The sequence below is a fragment of the Notothenia rossii genome, assembly GCF_949606895.1.
Source record: "Notothenia rossii genome assembly, chromosome: 8".
Lineage (NCBI taxonomy): Eukaryota > Metazoa > Chordata > Actinopteri > Perciformes > Nototheniidae > Notothenia > Notothenia rossii.
This window is the reverse complement of record NC_136906.1, coordinates 39729702-39751833: the sequence shown is the minus strand read 5'-3', so window position 1 is coordinate 39751833 and position 22132 is coordinate 39729702. Positions and strand designations below refer to the sequence as shown.

Sequence of the window (22132 nt, the reverse complement as noted above, 5' to 3'; positions counted from 1 at the left end):
TTTATCCATAGTTCGCTCATCGAGCCGGGGGTCCCCGCGCGGGACCGTAGCAGGATGTGACGCATATTTTAGTTGACCTAATTAAAACCGTTTTGTTTTTTATTTATGTGTCACAGTATCACCTCAAAATACAAGATACGAAACATTTTCAACCGTGCAACAAAATATAAATAGTCCTACAAATACTTTTATTTGATATCCTTCTTGTCTAAGCTCAAGGGAGCCAGAGCAGAGGGCTTAAAGGGCTGCATGCGGCCCGTGGGACGCGGGTTGCCAACCCCTGGTCTAAGTGAACAGTGACTGTAAAAACTACACTGCTCAGAGTATTTTCCTATTTAATGTGTGTGGCAAACAAATAATGACCATAGGGGCACTGAGCTGCCATCCCCACCATACGTCATCTCACATAATTCAGAATTGATTGGCTGTAAGTACGTCACGTGTGCAGTGCTGCGAAACGTCACGTGTAGTTTGAAGAGGAGACGAGAGAGCAGCATATAGCTAACATCACCAGCGATTAAAAGAAGTAAAAAACTGAAAGAAAATGAATGAAGTTGACCATTTACTGGAGCACACATTTTAGAAACTTAGTCTCGGAGATCAACTGAAGGGAAAGCGCCTCGGTGCCCACCATCCACCGGATTTCCAAATGGTTCAGACTGCGGGCAAAGTTAAACGCGGGTTTAACGCTGAGTGGTTTGCTAAAAAGAAATGGCTAACGCGGAGCATCCAGAAGAATTCACTCGTTTGCTTTCCTTGCCTGCTTTTTGGTGAAGATCAAGGTACTTGGTCGAGGACAGGTTACAAGGATTTAAAGCATCTTTCGGAGAGGACAATGAAGCATGAGAGCAGCAACAGTCACTTGGAAAATGCCGTAAAATTTGGATTACTGGGAAGGGTGAATGTTGCAGCTCAGATTGACAGCGCCTACAGACGCGGCATTGATGATCATAATAGGAAGGTGGAAGAAAACAGGTACGTGCTGCATCGGATCATTACCTGTATTAAACTGTGTGGGAAATGTGAGACAGCACTGCGGGGCCACAACGAGTCGGTGGACTGTCTGAATCCAGGGATATTTAGGGCAATGAGGCAGCAAACTGATGCATCAGCCGCCACCGCTCATGATGGAACAGACGAGGCAGGCCGACGAGTCAGCAGCACAGCACCGGTGATGAAGGAGGCTTGTGACGCAGTCATCTCACAGGTGGAACAGAGGTTCTCACAGAGTGACCATTTGATCGCTGCAAAGCTCGTTGACAGCTCATTCTTCCCACAGCATGTCCTGTCATTTCCTACACCTGAGCTTGACTGCGCCGTGAAATTGTGGCCTGCTTTTGGGAAACAAGGAGAAGTTGAAGTCTGAGCTGACCACGCTCTACCGCCACAGTGAGCTTCACACTGGAAACACTGCCTTGTCTCTGTTGAAATCCATTCACAAGAACAACTTGGAGGATACGTTTGCTGAGACTGTTATTTTGGTCAAAATAATAGTAACAACTCCGATGACGACATCCGAGTCAGAGAGGAACTTTTCCACCCTCAAAAGGATAAAGACTTTCACTCGCAACACCATGGGACAGCCACGACTTAACGCATTGGCCATGCTTTCAATTGAAAGCCAGTTGATCCAGCAACTACAGGACTTCATCCCCAAAGTGATAGAAACATTCTGTCAGAGGAAGGACCACCGTGCCGCTTTTCTTTTCAAGTGAGCCTTCAGCTTTGGTAAGTTCATTTATGTCATATATTTTGTTGATCTTCTGTGTTTTGCCTCTGCTGGATTGATTGATATTGTGACCTGGGTGATGAGTGTCTGTGTTTCCCTTATATTTACAGTCTATGGTGTTTTAATGCTAAAGCATTATGGTTGTTGTTTTTATTGTTAAGAATTGCTTTGTGATGGTGCCCTTTACTCCATGTATTAAGGTGCATTACAATATGACATCCCCACGCTGTGTACGTAAATGTATGCGCTCACAGTGTTGCTCCGTGTGGTCTTCAGTATGTAATTTGACACTCCCCCCCTCTCTCTCTTTCCCCTCTCTCTCTTTCCCCTCCTCTCTCTCTCCTCCCCCCTTCTCTCTGGCTCTCTCTCTCTCTCCCCTCTCTCTCTCTCTCTCCCCTCTCTCTCTCTCTCTCCCCCACCTCTCTCTGCCCCCCCAGTTTTGTACACATAGAAACGCCACTGAGTACAAGATCTGAGTACTTCTACTTTTACTGAAGTACAAGATCTGAGTACTTCTACTTTTACTCAAGTACAAGATCTGAGTACTTCTACTTTTACTCTAGTACCAGATCTGATTACTTCTACTTTTACTGAAGTACAAGATCTGAGTACTTCTACTTTTACTCTAGTACAAGATCTGAGTACTTCTACTTTTACTCAAGTACAAGATATATACTTATAACACCTCCATTTATAGCCTATGAAAAAAAACTATTAGAAATAGAAGGCTAAAGCTAACGTTAGCAGATAGTGACAATGTATGCTAGTTAGCTAGCTCAACGACTCATTAAATAATATTGCGACAGAAAAACGTTTCAGTGCACATCACGCTCTGCCGCTCCGACAGGGAGCTCTGCTCTGAACACCTGAACGGCCCGTTCTAACAGCTGTTCACCAGCGGTCCAGTCTGTGCCAGAGATGGAGTACTCGAGTGCCGATTTTCGGGACTCGTGACTCGACCTCGCGTACTGATTGACGCGACTCGGACTTGGACTCGTGAATTATCGCGTACGCTGACTTGGACTCGGACTCGTGAATTCTCGCGTACGCTGACTTGGACTCGTGAATTCCCCCCCCCACGATGACTCGGACTCGACTTGTACATTAACGCGTACTATGCATGGGGCCGCCTTGAGGAGGTTTCCTGACATGTCGTTGCAGTAAATTAAAGGGTGTTTCATGTTGTCGTTGCTGTGGACCTTCTTAACCTGTTAGGCCCCAAGCCTGGTTTTCAGGTTTCAGGCTCGAAAATGACATTCCCAGAACAAATGACCATATTTTCCCTTCTTAAAAAGGGTTAAATTAATAATCTTTTTTCTCAAAGTAATGATAAGCCTGTGAGTTGGATGTAGAAAAGTCAAAATCAATATAGATTTTTTTTTTATTTTAAAGAAAATTCAGATTGAACATGGTAAAAAACTTTAAATTATAGTGCCCGTCCCAAAAATATTTTGTACTTATAGTGAAAACTAACCTTGGATGATGGGTTAGTAGACTAAAAGCTTTATTAATCCAAAGTACAACATATAATAAGTACCCTGTATCAAGATTGATGCAAAACAAGTGATATTTGACCTTTTTAGACAGATTTAGCAAAAAAAACCTCTTCTGGGGCCAAATGGGTGGATTTTCCTTATCTCTGGCCTCCCTTCTTCGATTTTGACATGTGACATCTCTTTCTGACCGTTAGAGCCAATAGAATCCAAGGGAAATCGTCCTGCACACACTCATGTAAAAAAAAAGTGGCGTCTCTGCGCATGCTAGCTTGCAGCAGAGGGGAGAAATATCCTGCAAGCAATATCAAGCAACGGAAAAGCTGTTTTATTGCTTATGGATTATCAGAACATTTCAAAGGGGACACAGACACATTGGATATTAACCTATGGATTAACTACAGCATCGTTTTAATGCCATTGAAGACCAGTTTAGACCAGACAAAGACGAAGGTAAGCCATGTTAGCGTTGTGGGCTACCTAGCGCAACTTATCTTGATGTACGTTTTTGTTGATAACGTCGCGAGTTTGTATCTTTCAGTTTTGAGGTGGGCACCATTAGATTCTGTGTCTCCTTGCGATCATAAACGATGTGTTGGATGTGCACCTAGGATTAGTAATAAGTGAGCTAGGAGTGATTATCGGTGCAGTAATAGGTTAGCATTTTTCGCTCAGGGGTAATTTAGGTGCTTCTTATGAGACTTGTGTTTTGTTTTGGTAAAAATGGTTTGTATAGTCAGTTAGCTGAGATTATATTCCCGTTAATCTGGTATAACACATTAATAGGTTCTTAAATATTAAGATCCCCTGAGACACAGTGTCGTGAAAAAAAAAAAAAAAGTACCCGCCAGCGCGGTCCTTGGGGTTTAAAGAGCATCTTGCAGGGTTTTTTTTCCCGATTTGGGCGGTTAGTCTACCACTTTTGACATGTTTCTACCGCCTACCGACTTAGCTGGCTTTCCCTACCGATTTTCAATCTTACAAAACTATAGCAAATAAAAATGACACTCCATAGACCAGGGGTCGGCAACCCCTGGCACGCGTGCCAGCATTGGCACGCGGCACCGTAACCAGTGGCACACTAGGAATAAGTGGAATAAGTGTGCAAAATATTTAAATAGTATTTACGGATCCTGAACGAGACCGCCGCCAGAGCGCGTCTCCCCGTTACCTGCAGAAGGAAGCCATGCACGCAACGCAGCCCCGCTCTCTTTAACTCCAGGTGACTTTCTGCCGCTTTCCTCCGTGGTACAGTGCTGATCGTTTCACCACGGAGGAAAGCACTTCACTAATTGCAGTACCCATAAGGAGCTGTACAAATGCCACAGTTTTTGCGTGGCTGTGTATTTAGTTGAAAGCCCAGTGGCGATCTGCTCATCTCTCATCGAAATAATATGCTACAAAGGGGCGGACTGGCCATCTGTGTGTTGCACTTTCCTGTCGGCTCCCAGACCGTAGTCGAGGAGGGCAGAAGCAACAAGCTTCAGGTTCAATAACCCACTTTAAATGACTGGAGAGAGGCGAGATCTTCTTGGGAGGCCGTTGCATTTATTTAGCTGTTCTTCCGTTTCACAAAATACATCACAGACCTCTGTTTTTCTGCTTCCTCGTTTCACTTCCAGAAACATACACACGTTCCCTCACTGTCGCTCTACCATCCACAAACACACATGCACAAGCCACACCCCTCTCTCTCTCTCTCTTAAAGGGACAGCGATCTCATCTCACTCTGCATTACCCTAATATCATAACATGTGTGCTCTGGAAAATCACAGAACGGACGATCGTCCTTATTATTATGCCGTTTAAACCAATTATTTAAATGTGTTAAATTCGGCATCATGTAAGTTGCGCTGACAGGTCCACACACTGCTTCCCCGCAGCGAGGCTCCCCCGCCCTCCTGCTGATAGTTCACGAGCGTCAACCTCCTCAACCGCCCCCCCCCCCCCCCGTTGATAATTCTCGATCGTTGGCACGCTGATCACATTTTTTTTTTAAAATGGCACTCCATATAAAAAAGGTTGTTGACCCCTGCCATAGACACTGGACTCGACTTTTGGCGGACACCATGTGTCTGTGATCGCATCATACAAACAGTCCTCTGTGTTTCTGAAAGAGAAACCACGTGCAGACCGGGGGTAACGCTGCGGGAAAGGCACTGGAGTAGGGATGTGCATCTCCATCACTGAGGCCGATGCGATGCGCATCTCGATACGTTGCCACGATACGATACATTAACGATACATTTGAAACACCAGGCGATGCGATACGATACGATTCACCCCTGTTGCGATACAGTTCGATACGATTTGATTCAACATTATGCGATTCGGGGCGATACGATGCGATTCAACACGATGCAAAAATAATGATACTACAATATGGTACGACAGAGGATTTTTGTTTTATTCCTTATATGCAGCAAATCATACATTAACAAAAAAGTGCTTTACATATTTGGTACTGCACATCCCATCATGCCGTTTATTTTTGTACCTTTAAAAGCTCTCCAGACTACAGTACAATTGTATAACACCTCAGAGTTAAACAATGTAAGGATGCATTGCTCATGATTAACAATGTGCAAATAACAGCTACCATAGTGCAATGCCCATACAGCTGCCAGCCTGATGTGCTTAACACTCATGCATAGGCTAACTCACCAGTGAGCAGAAAGCAGTGGTTTCTATCTGAACAATAAAGAATACAAATAACCTTTCACAAACAGGTATTTCATAACTGCTTACAGTAAGGAAGACATTTAAATTATTATTGGCCGTCACAGGCTGCTGTAAACTAAACACCACTCTCTCTGACAGAACACCTCACTGAGTGATTTAACTCATGTCTAACTTTCAGGTTTCTCTTTTCAGCCGCAGACCCCATGTCGCCTCTTTATGTGCGCCGCTAAGTTCCTCGAACTACTTGTGTACTTTAAAGCGGCTCGGCATCGTTAACTATTTGCGAGTGATTTTTCAAGTTGACCGTCTGTAGTATATAGTGCCGCGCACATATACCATCAGGACGTTACTGATGGGGTGCGGCTGCAGAGTGATACTGTGTGTATGCAAGTCCGCATCTATGTATCATGGCTGTAGACCTGTTAAGTAATAAAGATACCTCATACAAAAGGTCTACGGATACCTTATTACTCTCCATGACCTGCGGTCAACTATATAGCATAAAAGACTATTACACCGTCTTTCTTAAACAATCCGAAGTGTTGCCAAACGTTTGATTTGTAGGTATTTTTCGGTGCGCTGTGTTTCTCTTTCTCCTCAACTTCCGTGTGTGTTGATAACTGAGACTCTCGGCCTCCGTAGTGGCGAAGCAAATATCAAAGATCGTCTCTGCTGAGCGTTGACAAGATTTTATATGAATGAATCGTTTTTTTACCGATGCAAAGACGCTACGCAATCGATGCATCGCGAGTTCAACCCGGTTCAACCCAAACTGTAGCCGATGTGCACTCTTTCAACCGGTGCACTCGCATCTTCAACGTTTATGCCGGTGCACCGATGCGAATCGGTGAATCTTAACATCTCTACACTGGAGGCAGCGTTACCCCCGACGAGGCATTTGAGTCCTGCAGGATTTCCCCGTTAATATCAGTGTCTGGAAAACACATGTTGGCGACTGAAAGACATCCAGTATTTGGTCTTTTCCGGAAGCATCCTACAGTGTCAACTGAAAGAGGACCACAAACACACAAAATATAATACCATTTTGAGATATTTATCTCCCATTCTTTCACTTTTTCTGACATTTTCAACACCAAACATGTTGTTAATATCTGTTTAGTGAACTACAGCAATCTGAAAGCCTGTACATTATTTATATCACACTTTATCAGTAAAAAAAATGCAGAAAATGACTTTTTTTAATGCAGTATTTTCTGATATATCGCGCAACACAAAGATATTTCGCTCTGTGCAAACCTTTGACTCTAATATGTCAACAACATGAAACAAGAATATGAACCTGGCTTTATCCAATGTTCACACAAGAGTTCTACATCCTACACTGTCTCAACTGAAAGAGGACCAGAAACACATAAAAAATATAATAAAATGTGGAGACTTTGGTATATTTATCTCCCATTCTTTTACTTTTCGGGCATTTTACAGACCAGACATGTCGTTGATGTCACTGTTTACCAAACTACCACTTTTTCTGAAAAATGCATAAAATTATGCAATATATGTTAAATACATGGTTTATACATGTAATTACTGGGGTTCCATTTCTTCTGATTACCTAGTTTGGGCGTGCACATTTTCCGCGTGCAAACCATAGCAAACCTACCTCTTTTTGATTTGGAAAGGTTGGCATGTATGGTGTGTGCGTGGTGGCTGTGACTCCTGGCTCCCGGCTCAACCTCCACTCACCTGCTGCAATCAGCTGTGCACCCTCCCCGAATACACACCTGCTTTCCATCAAGCCATTTACAACGGCATATCAACGGAGGCTCCACAACCTTTCTCCGCCAGATCGTCAAGTATCCGCCGTATCTCACGTCTCTCCTCCGGTACACAGCACCGTAGTGTGGAGTTCATAAGGTAACGCGAGATACGGCCGATACTAACGCCGGTCACCCACCAAGATTTATCGGTTTAGCTCCGGCTCTTTTCACACTGCCTAGAGTCCGACTGGTGCTGCGTCATCGTTTGCGTCATGACGTAAACGTTTGCGTGCCTGCTTCATAAAGCCAAACCGCGCGGAAACCCCTCACAGCAATGGCCAATTGTGCTCCAGCTTCCTCTGTACCTCTTCGGAAGACAAGATTCCCAGTAGGTAGCTGGTCTCTTCAGTGGACCACAGCTGCTTGTTAAGTTTCTCCATCGTTGTGTACAAACTGGATAAAACGCCGGCTTTTTGTTGTTGTTCAGGAGTTGATCCCGCCCCTGCCTCGACGTAAGCGTGACGTATGTGGTGCTTTTGTTCAGGCCGGACAATTTTTTGGTGCTCGAAATGAACCGGATTCCGGAGCTAAGAGGCTGCTCCGCTGCGGTGTGAAGAGGAAAACCCGGTGCTTTTCAAGCTCCAGCTCAGAACCGGCCCTGAAACACTGTTGGTGTGAATGAGGTATTTGGGTTCAAGAAAAGCGCTATAGAAATATAATTTATTATTATTATTATTATTATTATTATTTGTTAATACCTTGGGAAATGCCGTTTAATACTTTTTAATAGCCTTAATTTTCGCTAAATTGATTTTTCAACTTTATCAACTTTATGAAATATGGGAATATGAAACCTGTTTTTATTGCCACAGCCTTTTTACAATGTACGATACCTTTAACGAGGGACATACAGGAAATAAAACACAACCAGTAAGCAGTGTTCAGGCGATTCAGTAGAGAAATATCCTGTGTGAGTACATACATTGGCATTTCTGGTCCACAAAGGTGCTTGCCATCTGGCCCTGGCTCAGGATGTCCAGGAAGGTGTGCTGTGATTGGCCGGTGGCATGGGCCAGGGTCAGCCCTTCTGCAATGGTGGCCATGAAGCTGCCCTGCACCATGTTGAGGATCAGCATCATCTTCGCTGCATTACCGGCTTGCCCTGGAAACACAAACAAGAATTTGGAAACACATAAGATGTGTCTCCACACTGAAGTGACAATCATCCTCAGCGTCAACGCCTGGAAGATGCTCTTCAATCACGTTGGGTTGCCACATGGAAGAGAACCTGCAGTTAAAAACCTACAAATTAATGCACACAAAATGTGTTAATCTGACGGCATCGGGTAAATCATTGTGTGACAGAAACCAGTCAGACCCAAGGTCATTCCCTGACCTGTTGTCAATCTACCCACACTTTCATAATGGACATACTTGAATCACTCATTTTATCTTGCAGAGTTGGATTTAAAGATTGTTACCAATATGTATCTGAAGCTAGCAGCGGTTTAGCTTGGTGCAGAGGCTGGAAGCTTTTCTGGCTCTGTCTGCAGTTCATGGATCCCCCTACCAGCTATTCTAAATAATAACACTTTTCAATTCATACCAAGATGTAGTGCTAGTATAAAATAACCAGTCAGTTTTATTGAATGTAATGTATCAGGCTTGTCTTGTTAATGACCAATAACTCACTGACGTCTCTGTTGGTTGCTTGGCAACTGCACAGAGCCAAGAAATTTCCAAAAAGTGGTTTGTGTTCTATGTTAAAACTATTGTGAGAGTCTCTAACGGTAAACCCAGAGCCTGTGTCTCTCTGGTGCGTACCCAGGAAGAAGGAGGTCTTGCCCATGGCTTGGAAGCAGCTGCTGCAGTCCTCGTACACCGTCCTGTCCCCCGCTGCCAGGATGACCAGCATCCCATCGTTGGAGAGCTGCTGGCTTCCTGCCACCGGAGCCTCCAGGAACCGGCCGCCCCGCGTTGTGATCACCTTACAGTCAAACAGCAGAGAACTCTTTAATACACAAATACTTACACTACACCAATGAAGATAACTGATACTACTTTATACAAATGAGATGGAGAAGATAAGCCACTAATTCCACCTGCACACTTGACCCAATGCCCTCCACATTTGTTAAAGAGAGCCTCCCTGCCATCTCCCAACTCATCGCCACCATCATTAACTCCTCCCTCAGATCTGGATCAGTTCCCCCCTCTCTCAAACTGGCTGCTGTCACACCCATTCTCAAAAGACCTGGACACCTGATATCATGTCCAACTTCCGGTCCATCTCGAATCTCCCCTTTCTGTCAAAAATACTTGAACGTGTCATTGCCTCACAACTTAAATCCCACCTCAGCTCCAATGACCACTTTGAGCCATTTCAATCCGGTTTCCGATCAAAACAAAGCACAGAAACAGCTCTTCTGAAAATCACAAACAACCTCCTCCTCTCCTCTTGACTCCGGCAACCTGAACATCCTCATCGACCACACCGCAGCATTCGACACCATCAACCACGCCATCCTGCTGTCCCTCTTCGAATCATCCCTCAACATCACCGACACTGCACTCTCCTGGCTAAAATCCTACCTCACCGACAGACATCAGTTTACCAACATCAACAACTGCACCTCCTCCACTGCTCCTCTGTCCCAAGGCGTCCCCCAGGGTTCGGTGCTTGGCCCCCTCCTCTTCATCCTCTACATGCTCCCCCTTGGCAAAATAATTCATCGCCACAACCTTCAATTTCACTGCTACGCCGATGACATCCAACTTTATATCTCAGCAAATACCATCACCCCCACAACACACTCCACTCTCACAAACTGTCTCTCAGAAATAAAATCATGGATGCAAAAAAACTATCTCCAACTGAACAGTGCCAAATCAGACATCATCATTGGCCCCCCATTCCGTACCAGCAGGGCTTCACATTATGATTGGCCCGCTGGCCCGGAAGCACTATTTAGACACCCCGGGCCAGCATAACGTACTTTCCACTTGCCCGCTCGGGCCACTAAAAATATTGTTTTAAAAAAAATGTTTCCTGTGGTATTGGTATTTTGACTATCAATTTAGTTAAATTGTTTCGTTTATCAACGCTACAACATAGCGTTTCGTGAGTCGCTTGTCATTGTTGGGTGAAAAGCAGCTGTTTGCTGCGGAGCGCAGCGCGAGCAGGCTCCCGTGAGCGGGAGCGCAGCGCGAGCAGGCTCCCGTGAGCGGGAGCGCGCTCCTTCACTACAGACTATCGCGCCACCTAACCATTCGCCAAAATGTTTTTAATACCAGCGGTAACCGGCCAAGCGCCGGGCAAAAAACAATCTTCAAATAAAAGAAAGTCACCGGAGGAGTTAAAGGAGAGTGACAGGGAGCATGAGAAGAAGAGGGAGAGAACGTTTCAGCCAGCTTGATCGATGGAGTTGGCTTCTAGTGCAGTGACGCGTCCTAAAACCCTTTTATAATCTATCGATTAGATTTATGATTCGAAAATTATGAAAAGTAGGGTAGACATGTGGAGATTATCCGGCTGAACAAAACCTGCATTTATCAAACAGGTTTGTTTTCCACAGACTTTATTTCCAGCTATTTTCCAAAACCCTGTGGAGAAGTCCCATTGCTTTTTTGTCGAGGGAACCAGCGGCTTACTTCCTGGTTTTATGACGCATCACTGCACCTCTCAATATGATGCCAATATAAACAAGGTCTTCTGTCGGCCGACCTATGCTGACAAGTAAGTGAAGAGTAGAAAATATAAAAGGTATTGGCTATAGGGAAATGTCCCAGCAGTTTAGGATAATGAAGATTCAAATCTAATCTACTACATAGCCATTACATTTCTAACTCCTAATGACGGCAGAAAGCGCATTATATAAATAATAATACTCATAATAATAGCCGAAATGTTTTAACAATGACCACAATATAATTATTTTAATAAACCAAATATGATCAATTGAGGAAAGTGAGGAAGAACTGATGATTCAAATGTTGTAGTACAAGTAGTAATGTAGTTAGCATAAATTACTATTGCAACAAATGTGTTAATTTTCTTCATTATTAGTCGATTTTTTGGGACGAATGCTCCGGGCCAGTGGTTACAATGGTGGGGCCAGTGATAATACAATTCCACCGGCCCAGAGGGCCAGTGGCATTTTACCCTTAATGTCTACCCCTGCGTACCAGCCATCCAGAATTTCAACTTCACCATTGACAGGCACACTATCTCCCCCCCCTCACATCCGCAACCTCGGAGTTATCTTCGACAGTCAGCTCAAATTCAACCACCACATCAATCACATCACCAGGACCGCCTTTTTCCACCTCAAAAACATTGCCCGTCTCCACCCATCACTCTCCTCCTCTGCTGCTGAAACCCTGATTCATGCATTCATCACTTCACGGCTCGACTACTGCAATAGCATCCTCTACGGCAGTGCTTCTCAAACTTTTTTCAGTAATGTACCCCCTTTGAAACATTTTCTCAGCCAAGTACCCCCTGACCATCCCCGGACCTTTTTGACAGAAAAAGCCTATACATAATTACAATATAGTGATGTTCCATCAGTGTGTGATTTATTAACTCCTTCATGCATGAATTACAACAAACTAAGGATATTTTCACATCTTTATGCATGAAAAAAAAGAATATAACGGAAAAAAAATTAAAACAGATTTTAAGGACTTTTTCAATTGAAGTAATATATATTTAACAAACCAATGAACAAAATGATATATTATGAAAAACTATAAATACAATACACAAATTGAACATGTTTATATGAGGACCCCCTTAGTGTTTCTAGGAATATTTTATATAAAATTCGGTTTTCTATTTAACTTATTGTACTAAGATTATTTTTGTAATCATGCATGGTATTTTTTTAATTAATCTTTATTTATTTTTGATCTCATACCCCATGCAGTACCCCAACGTACCCCTAGGGGTCCACGTACCCCCATTGGTGATGCTCTACGGCAGTGATTCTCAATTATTGTATTATAATAATACAATTATACTAAAGAAAGTGTATAACAATTAGTGGGGAAGCTGGACCAAGTAAGAAACAAAAAACGTACAACTTCCATCCAGAATGGGAGGAGGACTATTTTTTCACGATGTCATATTCGAAGTGCGTTTGTTTGATCTGCAAATCTGCAATCGCTATTTCGAAGAAGGGAAATTTGGAGCGGCATTTTCGGACAGTTCAAAGAACGTACGACACTGACTTCCCTCCAAAAAGCGAGCTGAGAAAGAGAAAGGTGAAGGAACTGAAATCACAGTTGTTCGGACAGCAGGCATTTTTCACAAAGGTGACTTGAAGTATTATTTGAATTATTTAAAGTATTAAAGTAACGTGTTATGGCAGGAAAGTTCAATCTGGTATATTCATTTTAATGTCACCTTATATATTCGTGGGTGTTAAATTTGAAAGTACATTTTTACTGTTTAAATAATAGAGAGGCTTTTCATATATTCCTGAAACAATGTCCCACTACTTAGTAATAATAAATTAAAGCAATAGTCTTTTCTTCCACTTTTCATGTGTAGTCAAAAGGGTGGTTTTATGACCTTTGACATCTGCTTTGCAGTTCCCAGCAAGGAAGGGGCCCTGAGTCTCTAGTTTCCTCTGCTAATTGCTAAAACCCGTATTGATTAGCCCAAAGGGAGATGTGCCTCAGATACAAGACAGTTGAAGCCTTGTAGAATTAATGATTTATCTCCTACAGACCCCAAAAGAGGCCTTGAGACTTGGGTCACTCAGCAGTAAATGAGATAAAGGTCCTTTTGAGCTTATCAATAAAATGTATTCATTCCTAGTAAGCTGACTTTGGGGTGAAGGGAAGTTCAGGGAAGCCATTAAGCGATAAGAACAATTAACTTCTGTTAAAGATACATGATAGGATGTTTGTGTGTGTTGAAGATGTTTAGGGGGAATGAGTATGTGTCCTGTCAAAGAGTCCTCTGTCATGACTCCAAATCATTGATTGGGGGATCTGCCTGAGGGCAGAGGGACAGAAACACACACACACACACACACACACACACATACACTGTGAAGCAAACGATGGAATCAACAAACTGACTTACTACCTGGGATCCCGCCCAGAAGGGAAACCGACCAATGGAACACTGCCAACTCACTGTCTAGCTCGCTCAGAAGTGAACTCTGTGTATAAATGTTGTGATCATTTTGAAGATCGGCGCTCTTGTTTTTGACTTGCCGTTCCTGAGACGTGTCTCACACGGTGGTAGAACCTGAGCCCGGACTACTCTGCAGAGTGCTTCGTGATTCGGTGATGCATTTGTATGTTTTACCATTAAAGCAGATTATTGTTTAACCCTTATCCTGGCTGCTTTGAATTTTTCCTTCTTTTGAGAACCCGCTCATATAAGAACGGCGCGGAGCAGAGATTCTGCGCCAACAGACTTCAAAATCAAAAGCAGCCACCGAAGCGTCGTTCAGGGTGAGTCACGCCATCATTAAGCAAAAGAAGTCCTTCCAAGATGCAGAGATGATAAAAGAGGCATTCGTTGAAGCAGCTGACACGTTGTTTCGGGACTTTAAAAACAAACCGGAAATATTATCTTCAATCAAAGTTCTCCAGCTATCAAGAAGTACAGTTACGCGGCGCTGTGAAGTCATGGCCGAGGATTTGACACAGCAGCTTCAGAAGGACATCGCGGACTGTGATTGTTTCTCACTGCAATTTGACGAGTCTCCAGACGTAAGTGATACAGCTCAGTTGTGCATTTTTATTCGGATGGTGTTTACAGATATTACTGCAAAAGAGGAGATGTTAACATTACTGCCCATGAAAGAACACACGCGGGGAGAGGACATTTTTCAGTCTTTCAAAAACTTCATCGAGAAGACCCAGCTCCCTCTGTGCAAATTGGTGTCAATCACCACGGACGGTGCGCCTGCAATGGTTGGCCGCTCGAATGGATTTATTGCCAAGTGCAGGGAGGACGATGCTTTCCCCGACTTCCTCAATTATCACTGCATAATACACCAACAAGCATTATGAGCAAAAATGCTTAATATGAAAGAGATAATGGATGTGGCAATGAAGATCGCCTGTTCTATTCGAGCCAGATCTCTTCAAAGACGACTGTTCCGTTCGCATCTGGAGAAGGCTGACTGCGACCATTCTGAGTTGTTGCTACACACTGATTTGAGATGACTTAATAGGGGGAAATTCCTGCAGAGATTTCGAGAGCTCTGTCCGGAGATAAAAGAGTTTCTCCTCGTCTCTAAACATGCAGAATACAACCAACTAAACGAAAATCAGTGGCTGCTAGACTTGACATTTTTAACCGATCTGACCAACATGTTGAATGACCTTAATTTAGAGCTGCAAGGAAAAGACAAAACTGTGGTCAATATGATAAGCTCAGTTAATGCGTTCAAACGAAAATTGCAACATTTGTCCTCAAAGCTGCAGCGCCATGATTTGGGGAACTTCCAAAACCTCGCGTCAGAGCTGGAGACGCAAAGGAAGGCTTGTGCGCAACTGGACATTGCGCGTTACATAGAGCAGATTGGAACAATTGTGTCAGAGTTCAACAGGCGCTTTCAAGACTTTGCTTTGCTCGAGCCAGTCGCTACATTTATGTGCTACCCATTTCGGGAAGATGTTGATGTTGATTCACTCGCATCAAAAAATTGCAACGCTGTTTCACCTGAACTCGTCTGGAGTGGAGGATGAGATATTGACACAACAAGCTGACATTCAGCTGAAGGCCAGCGCTCATGGACAGCAGTTCTGGAACTTACTCACAGATGCCCCTTTCACACCAACGCGTTTTCAGCTCCGGCTCGGAGCTGGAGCCTGAAAAGTACAGTTTTTTCCTGCTCACACCGCAGCGGCGCCGCCTCTTAGCTCCGGAATCCGGTTCACTTCCAGCTCCAAAAAATGGTCGGTCTCGAGGCAAGAGCTTTGGAGCTAAGATGCGGCATCGCTTACGTCGAGGCGTGCAGGAAACTAAACCCACCTCCCCTGAACATGGGTCGACTGAAGAGTCTCGTCATGCCTGCCTACAAGCAGTAGTGCTGAGCAAAGTGACTAGAAGGCAACCACACACTTATAACAACACTTTATAAAGTCAGGCAACACTAACCAGGCTTTGTGTGATTCTGTTTATTTGCACCTTACTTTGACCATCCGTTTGCTGTTATTGATCATTGTGGAGAGCAGGCAGACGTGTTGTTTTGTATTATAGCAGCTATCGGATGGAATCAATACATGGGCTGCACAGGTTGTCGTGTCCGACTATCACAAGTAGAATCATAATGAAAAATACGCCGGTAAAATCATGTGCCCTGACCTCACCACCTTCAAAAAACTCACAAAAACTCACCTCTTCAATCTGGATTTTAATGTGTGATTGTTTTTGTATTATTTGACTTTAGCTTTAACTATATATTTATTTGTTGTTCTTTTCTTTTCACTATATCTGTCAGTGATGCTAACACACGTATGGTGAAAAAAGAGAGAACTATTCGAAGCAGAAAAAAAACAGCGCAATATACCATTTGATATAATAATAATAATAATAATAATAATGCCTCCATTAACTGGCTATTCTTTATAATATACTAGATCAATAGGAGACAGAGATGTTAAGTTATAAATCAAGGGTTTTTATTAGGGATGCACCGAATATTCGGCCACCGAAAATTATCGGCCGAAAATGGTTAAAAAGGCCATTTCGGCTTTCGGCCGAAAGGGTTTTAGCACCGAAAAAATATCACCGAATGTCAGAGAACAGGGTTACGTTGATCATACTCCGCATATTTGTCCGGGTGTTATGATTTCAAGTGGTGGAGTAATCCGGAAGTGGTGAAAGTCTTTGCAGTTACACCCCCTCGAGAAATGTCAGCTGAACACGTTTTACAAATCGCAATCCGCACCTCTCTCTCTGATATTTTTAAATATCTCCAAGCGGCAGACATGTTGGCTGTGAGCCAGCCGCGCGCAGTGCTTGTCGCCGCGTTTTGATTACGTCATCACAACAACACGTTAGGTTACCAAATGTATAGGTGCATTTGTTGTTGTTGAAGGCCTGGCTGTTACAGTCTTTATTTACACTATTTTGTTGTAGGCCTACTGGCCTAGATGTTTATGCAGTTTTAAAGTACCTTGGCTTTGTTCTGAATGCAATTTGTTGTAGTTATCCAACAGAGAAAAGAAAATGCACTTGACTTGGAATTAATGTACTGTATGCATTCAAAAGTGCTGAATAAATGTTTTATGGACCCATAATAGTGATTATTATTTAAGTTAAGTTTTACCATAATCATGTCTTTTTCCATAATCAGGTAGCTGAACAACATTGGTAAAAAATGTATACAATATATATATATATATATATATATTTCTATTAATCATTTTCGGCCTTTCGGCATTCGATTTTCGGCCAACTGTTTCCTATTTTCGGTATCGGTTTCGGCCAAGAATTTCCCATTCGGTGCACCCCTATTTTTTATTATTATTTACAGCAGGGGTGGGGAACCTTTTTCCTTTTAATTTGTAAAACATCCTCCGAGGGCCGTACAAATGATTGAACTCAACCTGTGCTTAAAAAAAACTACAATCACAGCCCATTCATTTGGCCTTTCTTTCATGTTGTGCAAAGAAAAAGCAACCTCTTAATACAGATATCTAACCATGACTCGCGCATGCATGCATGTGCACAGCTGTGGCAGAAATATATGGACACAAGATGTGTGCAAATGTATTTAGTATCCTATCCATGTGAACATGATTTAAGTGGGGGGGGGGACTTAACCTCCTCGAGGGGGGTCCGGAGGCATGCTCCCCCGTGAAGATTTTTTTTTAAATATTGAAGTTAAAAGCATCAATCTGGTGCACTTTGAGAGCTAAATGAGGAGATCTATGGACATATCTCTCAACACCCATTTGAAACAGAACTGTAAGCAGATTCTTCTTTTTGGATATTTTACAAATCACACCCCTTTTAAACTCTATTCTTGTTATTTCTAACAACTTTTTTGTTACTGTCATATAGTATTTTATACCTGTTTTTCATTTAGTCTCTAATGTCTCATTAATAACTATAATGATAATATCAATGTGTGCCTTAACCTCACTCAGCTGAGGTTATTTGAGCCTCTCAGGAGAGAGCTCTCTTCCACCTGGTTGTAGAAAAGCTCTTTAAATTCGTTAGCATAGCTAGCTAACCAGATGCTAATAACAACAGATCGCCACTGTGCTTACAACTAAAGACACAGCCACGCAAACACTGCAGCATGTGTACGGCTCCTTATGGGTACTGCAATATTTGAAGAGCTGGAGCGGCGTTCCGGTGCTCTCCGTTACTCCTTTCAGACGAGACATAACCACGTGAAGACACGTTACGCTCGTGTTGTGTTCAAGGAACCTGTCCTTGGCCAGGAAAAACAGGCACTCGCTTGTTTAATTATTTTGCGGTCTAGATTTCTTCATCTTTTTTAAAGTGAGAAGTTGTCCGTCCGTCAGTCGGACGGACGGACTGACGGACCCCCCCCCCAAAAACAAAAACTCTTCGGTTCTCCACGAATTACACAAGTCACCCAAATCAGCGTTAAAAAAAGCGGGAGGCGCCGAAAAGCGACTAATTTGCATCACTGATCTGTAAAGCGTCTTTGAGCACCTGTAAAAGTGCTAACAAAATAAATCTATTATTATTATTAAGTAGTGCAGATGAAGTACACTATATCCATGTCAGAAAAAAACATAAACACAATAAACTAAATGTTGCAGAGGATGTTAGCGTCCAAGTCAATGCAGGAGTCTATATACATATCATTAGTTTCACAGTGTACTTGGGTGGGGTCAAGACTACACTTGAATTGTTCATACAGGAGTAGGAGTGTGTGTTGCAGCAGTGTGTACCTGTGAGATTTCTGTGATGGTCTCTGGGTCCACGGTGGACATCTCTATGTAGCACTTGCCCGGCCTGATCCCCTGCAGCACTCCACTGGGGCCCATCACCAGCTGCAGAGCAACAAACACACAAGCTCTTTTACCCATGAGCCAGCCAATAACACCTCCACAGGAAAGTGTTACTGAGCTCAGATGGTACTCACATCCCGGGCCGCCTTTGGGTCAGAGACACAGGAGAAAGTGATGTCACATGTGGAGGCCACCTCTGCAGGAGTGCGGCCTAACCGGGCCCCCTCCTGGGTGAACAGGTCGCACTGCAACACAGGAGAGGACATTTCTATAGTTAGTTTTTATTATGAGTCACATGTACCAACCTCTGGTACAAGTATTGTAATGCTGATTGGTAACCTTATTTTGATTCATATATGTTATACCTGTGTTATTCTATATTGTTTATTTTATTCTCTTTGATTTGTAATGACTGTTTTTAAATACCATTTTATAATGTGATCCGTTGCACTATTTCTTAATGCTCTTAATGTTTTACATTTTTGTAAAGCACTTTGAATTGCCTTGTGTTAAAAGGTGCTATATAAAATAATTTTCAGAAGAAATAAATGCTTATTTTTAAGATGTCTAACTACACATTTTAGGGTGCGTTCACACCTGCCTTGTATAGTCCGGTTGAATCGAACCTTGGTGCGTTTAGCCACTTGGTGCGGTTCATTTGGGTCGGTGTAAACACAGTCCGAGACCTCTGAAGTGAACTAAACAAACCGGACTCTGGTCCGCTAAAATAGGTGGTCTCGGAGCGCTTGCTTGCGAACTCTGGAGCGGTTCATTGCTGGTGTGAACGCAGTCCGCACCAAAACATAGGAAGCGTAGTATTTACGTGTCACAAGAACGCGGATATCTTCAAAAATCTTTAGCGAAAGAGTCTTTCAAGACATCCGCGGTTGTTTAGTTAAAGAGTAAGGCAGAATTAAGTGTTGAACAGTGTCGTGTAAAGTAAAAATTCTCCGTCAGCTATATAAAAGTAAGAACACCTGTCGTCGGTGAAACGCCCCTCCTTACTACAGAACGTCTCTCATGAACAAGAAAATGCCGATCTAGATCCCTCTGCTTCGCGTTGGGCTCCTGATCAGCCTGTTGGTTTTATTTTCCCCATAATGGCCGCGGCGCTGCACATTATCCCGCTTATTACATGGCCACATTCTCAACAAAGTAACAACATGACTCCCAATATTAATTGAAATGCTTTTGTGGATTCAGAAAATGATTTTATTGATTGAAAAAATAGTTGTTTGTATGTATTGATTAAATTGGCATGCATCCGCTAAGAAAAATATTCCGTTGTTACTGTTTGAACTAACGTAGCAACGGCAGGAACTGCTTCGATAGCGTTTTTGAGGAGCTTTTTGATTACAGATTTGAAAACATCGTTGCTTGCTTTAAAAGTAGCACAATTCATTATGTCAAACCTTGGAAAGTATCTAGATATCCCTGCCCTAATGCCAAAGTAACTAGCAACTGAATATGTGTCGCCGTCTGATGTCTATGTCTGGACCGCTGCGTAAAAAGGAGGATTTCTGCCCGTTACTTCTCCGTTGTTTTTTAACGGACGTTGTCTGATTATATAATCATATGCGCGGGCCGCTAGTGTCTGTTCATCTCCAGATTAACAGCAGCATGAGAATAACCTGCCGAAAGTGCCGATGCTCCATGGCGGAGGCTCCGCTACCGCTAGAAATTGCCGGGATTTGCGTTTTTACCCCCTTAATGTCTGACCAATAGTTGAAGAGCATTTCCGAGCACATGACTTGTGTTTAAAGTTTATAGTTCGTTTGAGTTTTGCCTGTGTGAACCTGGTGTGAACGCAAACAGAACCTTCTGAAAAATGAAACAATGTAACAAACTGTGGTCTGGTGCGCACCAGAGAGCGGACTATTAGGTGTGAATGCACCCTTAAATGTTGATGTTCCATAGATGTACGGTATACAAATGGTATTCCACAGAATAAAATATTAAATATATATTTATTTTACATTTAGTGTGAAATCCACAGGCTCTGCTTCTTCACAATAAAATATACAACAATTGAAACAGCATTATTCCTTCAACAATGAGAAAAAATATGCAAAAAATATAAATTCCTCCAATATCGTCATTCATATTGCAATGGCAATATCAGTTAATGAGATGAATGAGATTGATCGGTGACAGTAGTTTGTTCTGTTAGTACCTTTTCTGCTGTGCGGTTCCACACTGTGACAACATGACCCATTTTCAGCAGGTTGGAAACGATCCCGCTCCCCATCAGCCCCAGCCCCAGGAACCCTATCCTGCAGGACAGACCAGAAGGAACAGACATGAAACATTCCTCATGTGGGTTAGCTATAAGTAAGATGAGTAAGAAAATCAAACATTTTTATCTTAAGGGATCTAGTTATATAATAGTAATTGTGTGATTTAGTTAATAGTGTTCCTAATGTGCAGGTACCTCTTATCTGTAGGTGTGATGCTGCCGTTGATCGCTGTGCTGTCTGCTGCTTGGATAGATGTTGACGCTGTGTCCTGCAATCACAAGACACGCTTGAAGAAACTTCATACTGAAAATACTATAGTATAACATCTAATGGTAGAAGTTCAATTGAAAAATAACGTCAATCCTTAAAAAGTTGGAACTTTTCCACTGGTAGTTACTAGGGATGCACCGATACATCGGACAGCCATCGGCATTGGACGATGTTCGCCCTACTTACTGGCATGGGCAAATGAGGTGACATTCATCAATGGTAGTCACCGATGCTTTTTTGTTGCGTTCCGTCATAACATCTGCAGCACCCATAGTTCGTTTATATAAAAAAAACATTAACTAAAGAAAACCAAAAAACAACATGTCGGCAGTGTGGGACTATTTCACTGTTTCACCAAGAGATCGGCTATTTGCAGTTTGCAAAAAGTGTTCCGTTGACACGGCCCGGGTATAATAAACAGGGCGCTCTCTTTTCCTCTCTCCCTCTCCTGACACCCCGTCAGTATCCGTCTCATGCAGCTGGCTGATCCAGTAATGAGTGATCCGACAGTAAAGAATAAATATTTTCACAACTAGTGTAGGTAGATTCAGAGGTATATAAAATAGCTAAGTGTGATAGGTCTAACTCTAAAAGGTGTGTTTTGCTCCGCTCACCGGTCCCTCACAGCGGGCGGAGCTGCAGGTGATCCGCTGCGTACTTTCTAAGAAGGTTACTATAATAACAAACTTGCTCAGCCTTTGAAACTGAAACCATTTAGCAAGAATTTTTTTTGTTTTTCCTGGCAGAAAGTGGAATAACAACAGTGGAAGAAAATTACATTAAAACATCGGCATCGGCCAAATTGTTGTTCTTAACATCGGCCAAGAAATGTAGCACCGGTGCATCCCTAGTAGTAACTTCACCTCTTCAAAGATCTTCAGGCGCTTGCTGATGGGCTCCATGGACGAGGCTGGCTGTGGGCAGTGAGGACCAGAGGAGGTCAGAACAATCATCCAAACTGTACACATGCCTTACCAATATGAATTTTACTGTATCTTAATTCAAACAAACTATGCGATAAGAAAATGATCCAAT

At 42.9% G+C, this 22132-nt stretch overlaps 1 protein-coding gene across 3 annotated transcripts in view; it reads right to left on the bottom strand.

Annotated features, from left to right (window-relative positions):
* Window positions 1–22132, bottom strand: part of glyr1 (glyoxylate reductase 1 homolog (Arabidopsis)) — a 37048-nt gene that overhangs the window by 6000 nt on the left and 8916 nt on the right. For 2 of the 3 annotated variants that reach the window (XM_079643029.1, XM_079643030.1), the window contains 7 exons: window positions 21961–22011; window positions 21022–21095; window positions 20764–20863; window positions 18725–18835; window positions 18531–18632; window positions 9450–9612; window positions 8608–8787 (listed from right to left, as the gene is read on the bottom strand). In XM_079643029.1, the coding sequence (XP_079499155.1) occupies window positions 8608–8787; window positions 9450–9612; window positions 18531–18632; window positions 18725–18835; window positions 20764–20863; window positions 21022–21095; window positions 21961–22011 (781 nt within the window). The remainder of the gene's footprint in view (window positions 1–8607; window positions 8788–9449; window positions 9613–18530; window positions 18633–18724; window positions 18836–20763; window positions 20864–21021; window positions 21096–21960; window positions 22012–22132) is intronic. The other variant, XM_079643031.1, reaches the window with a different exon arrangement.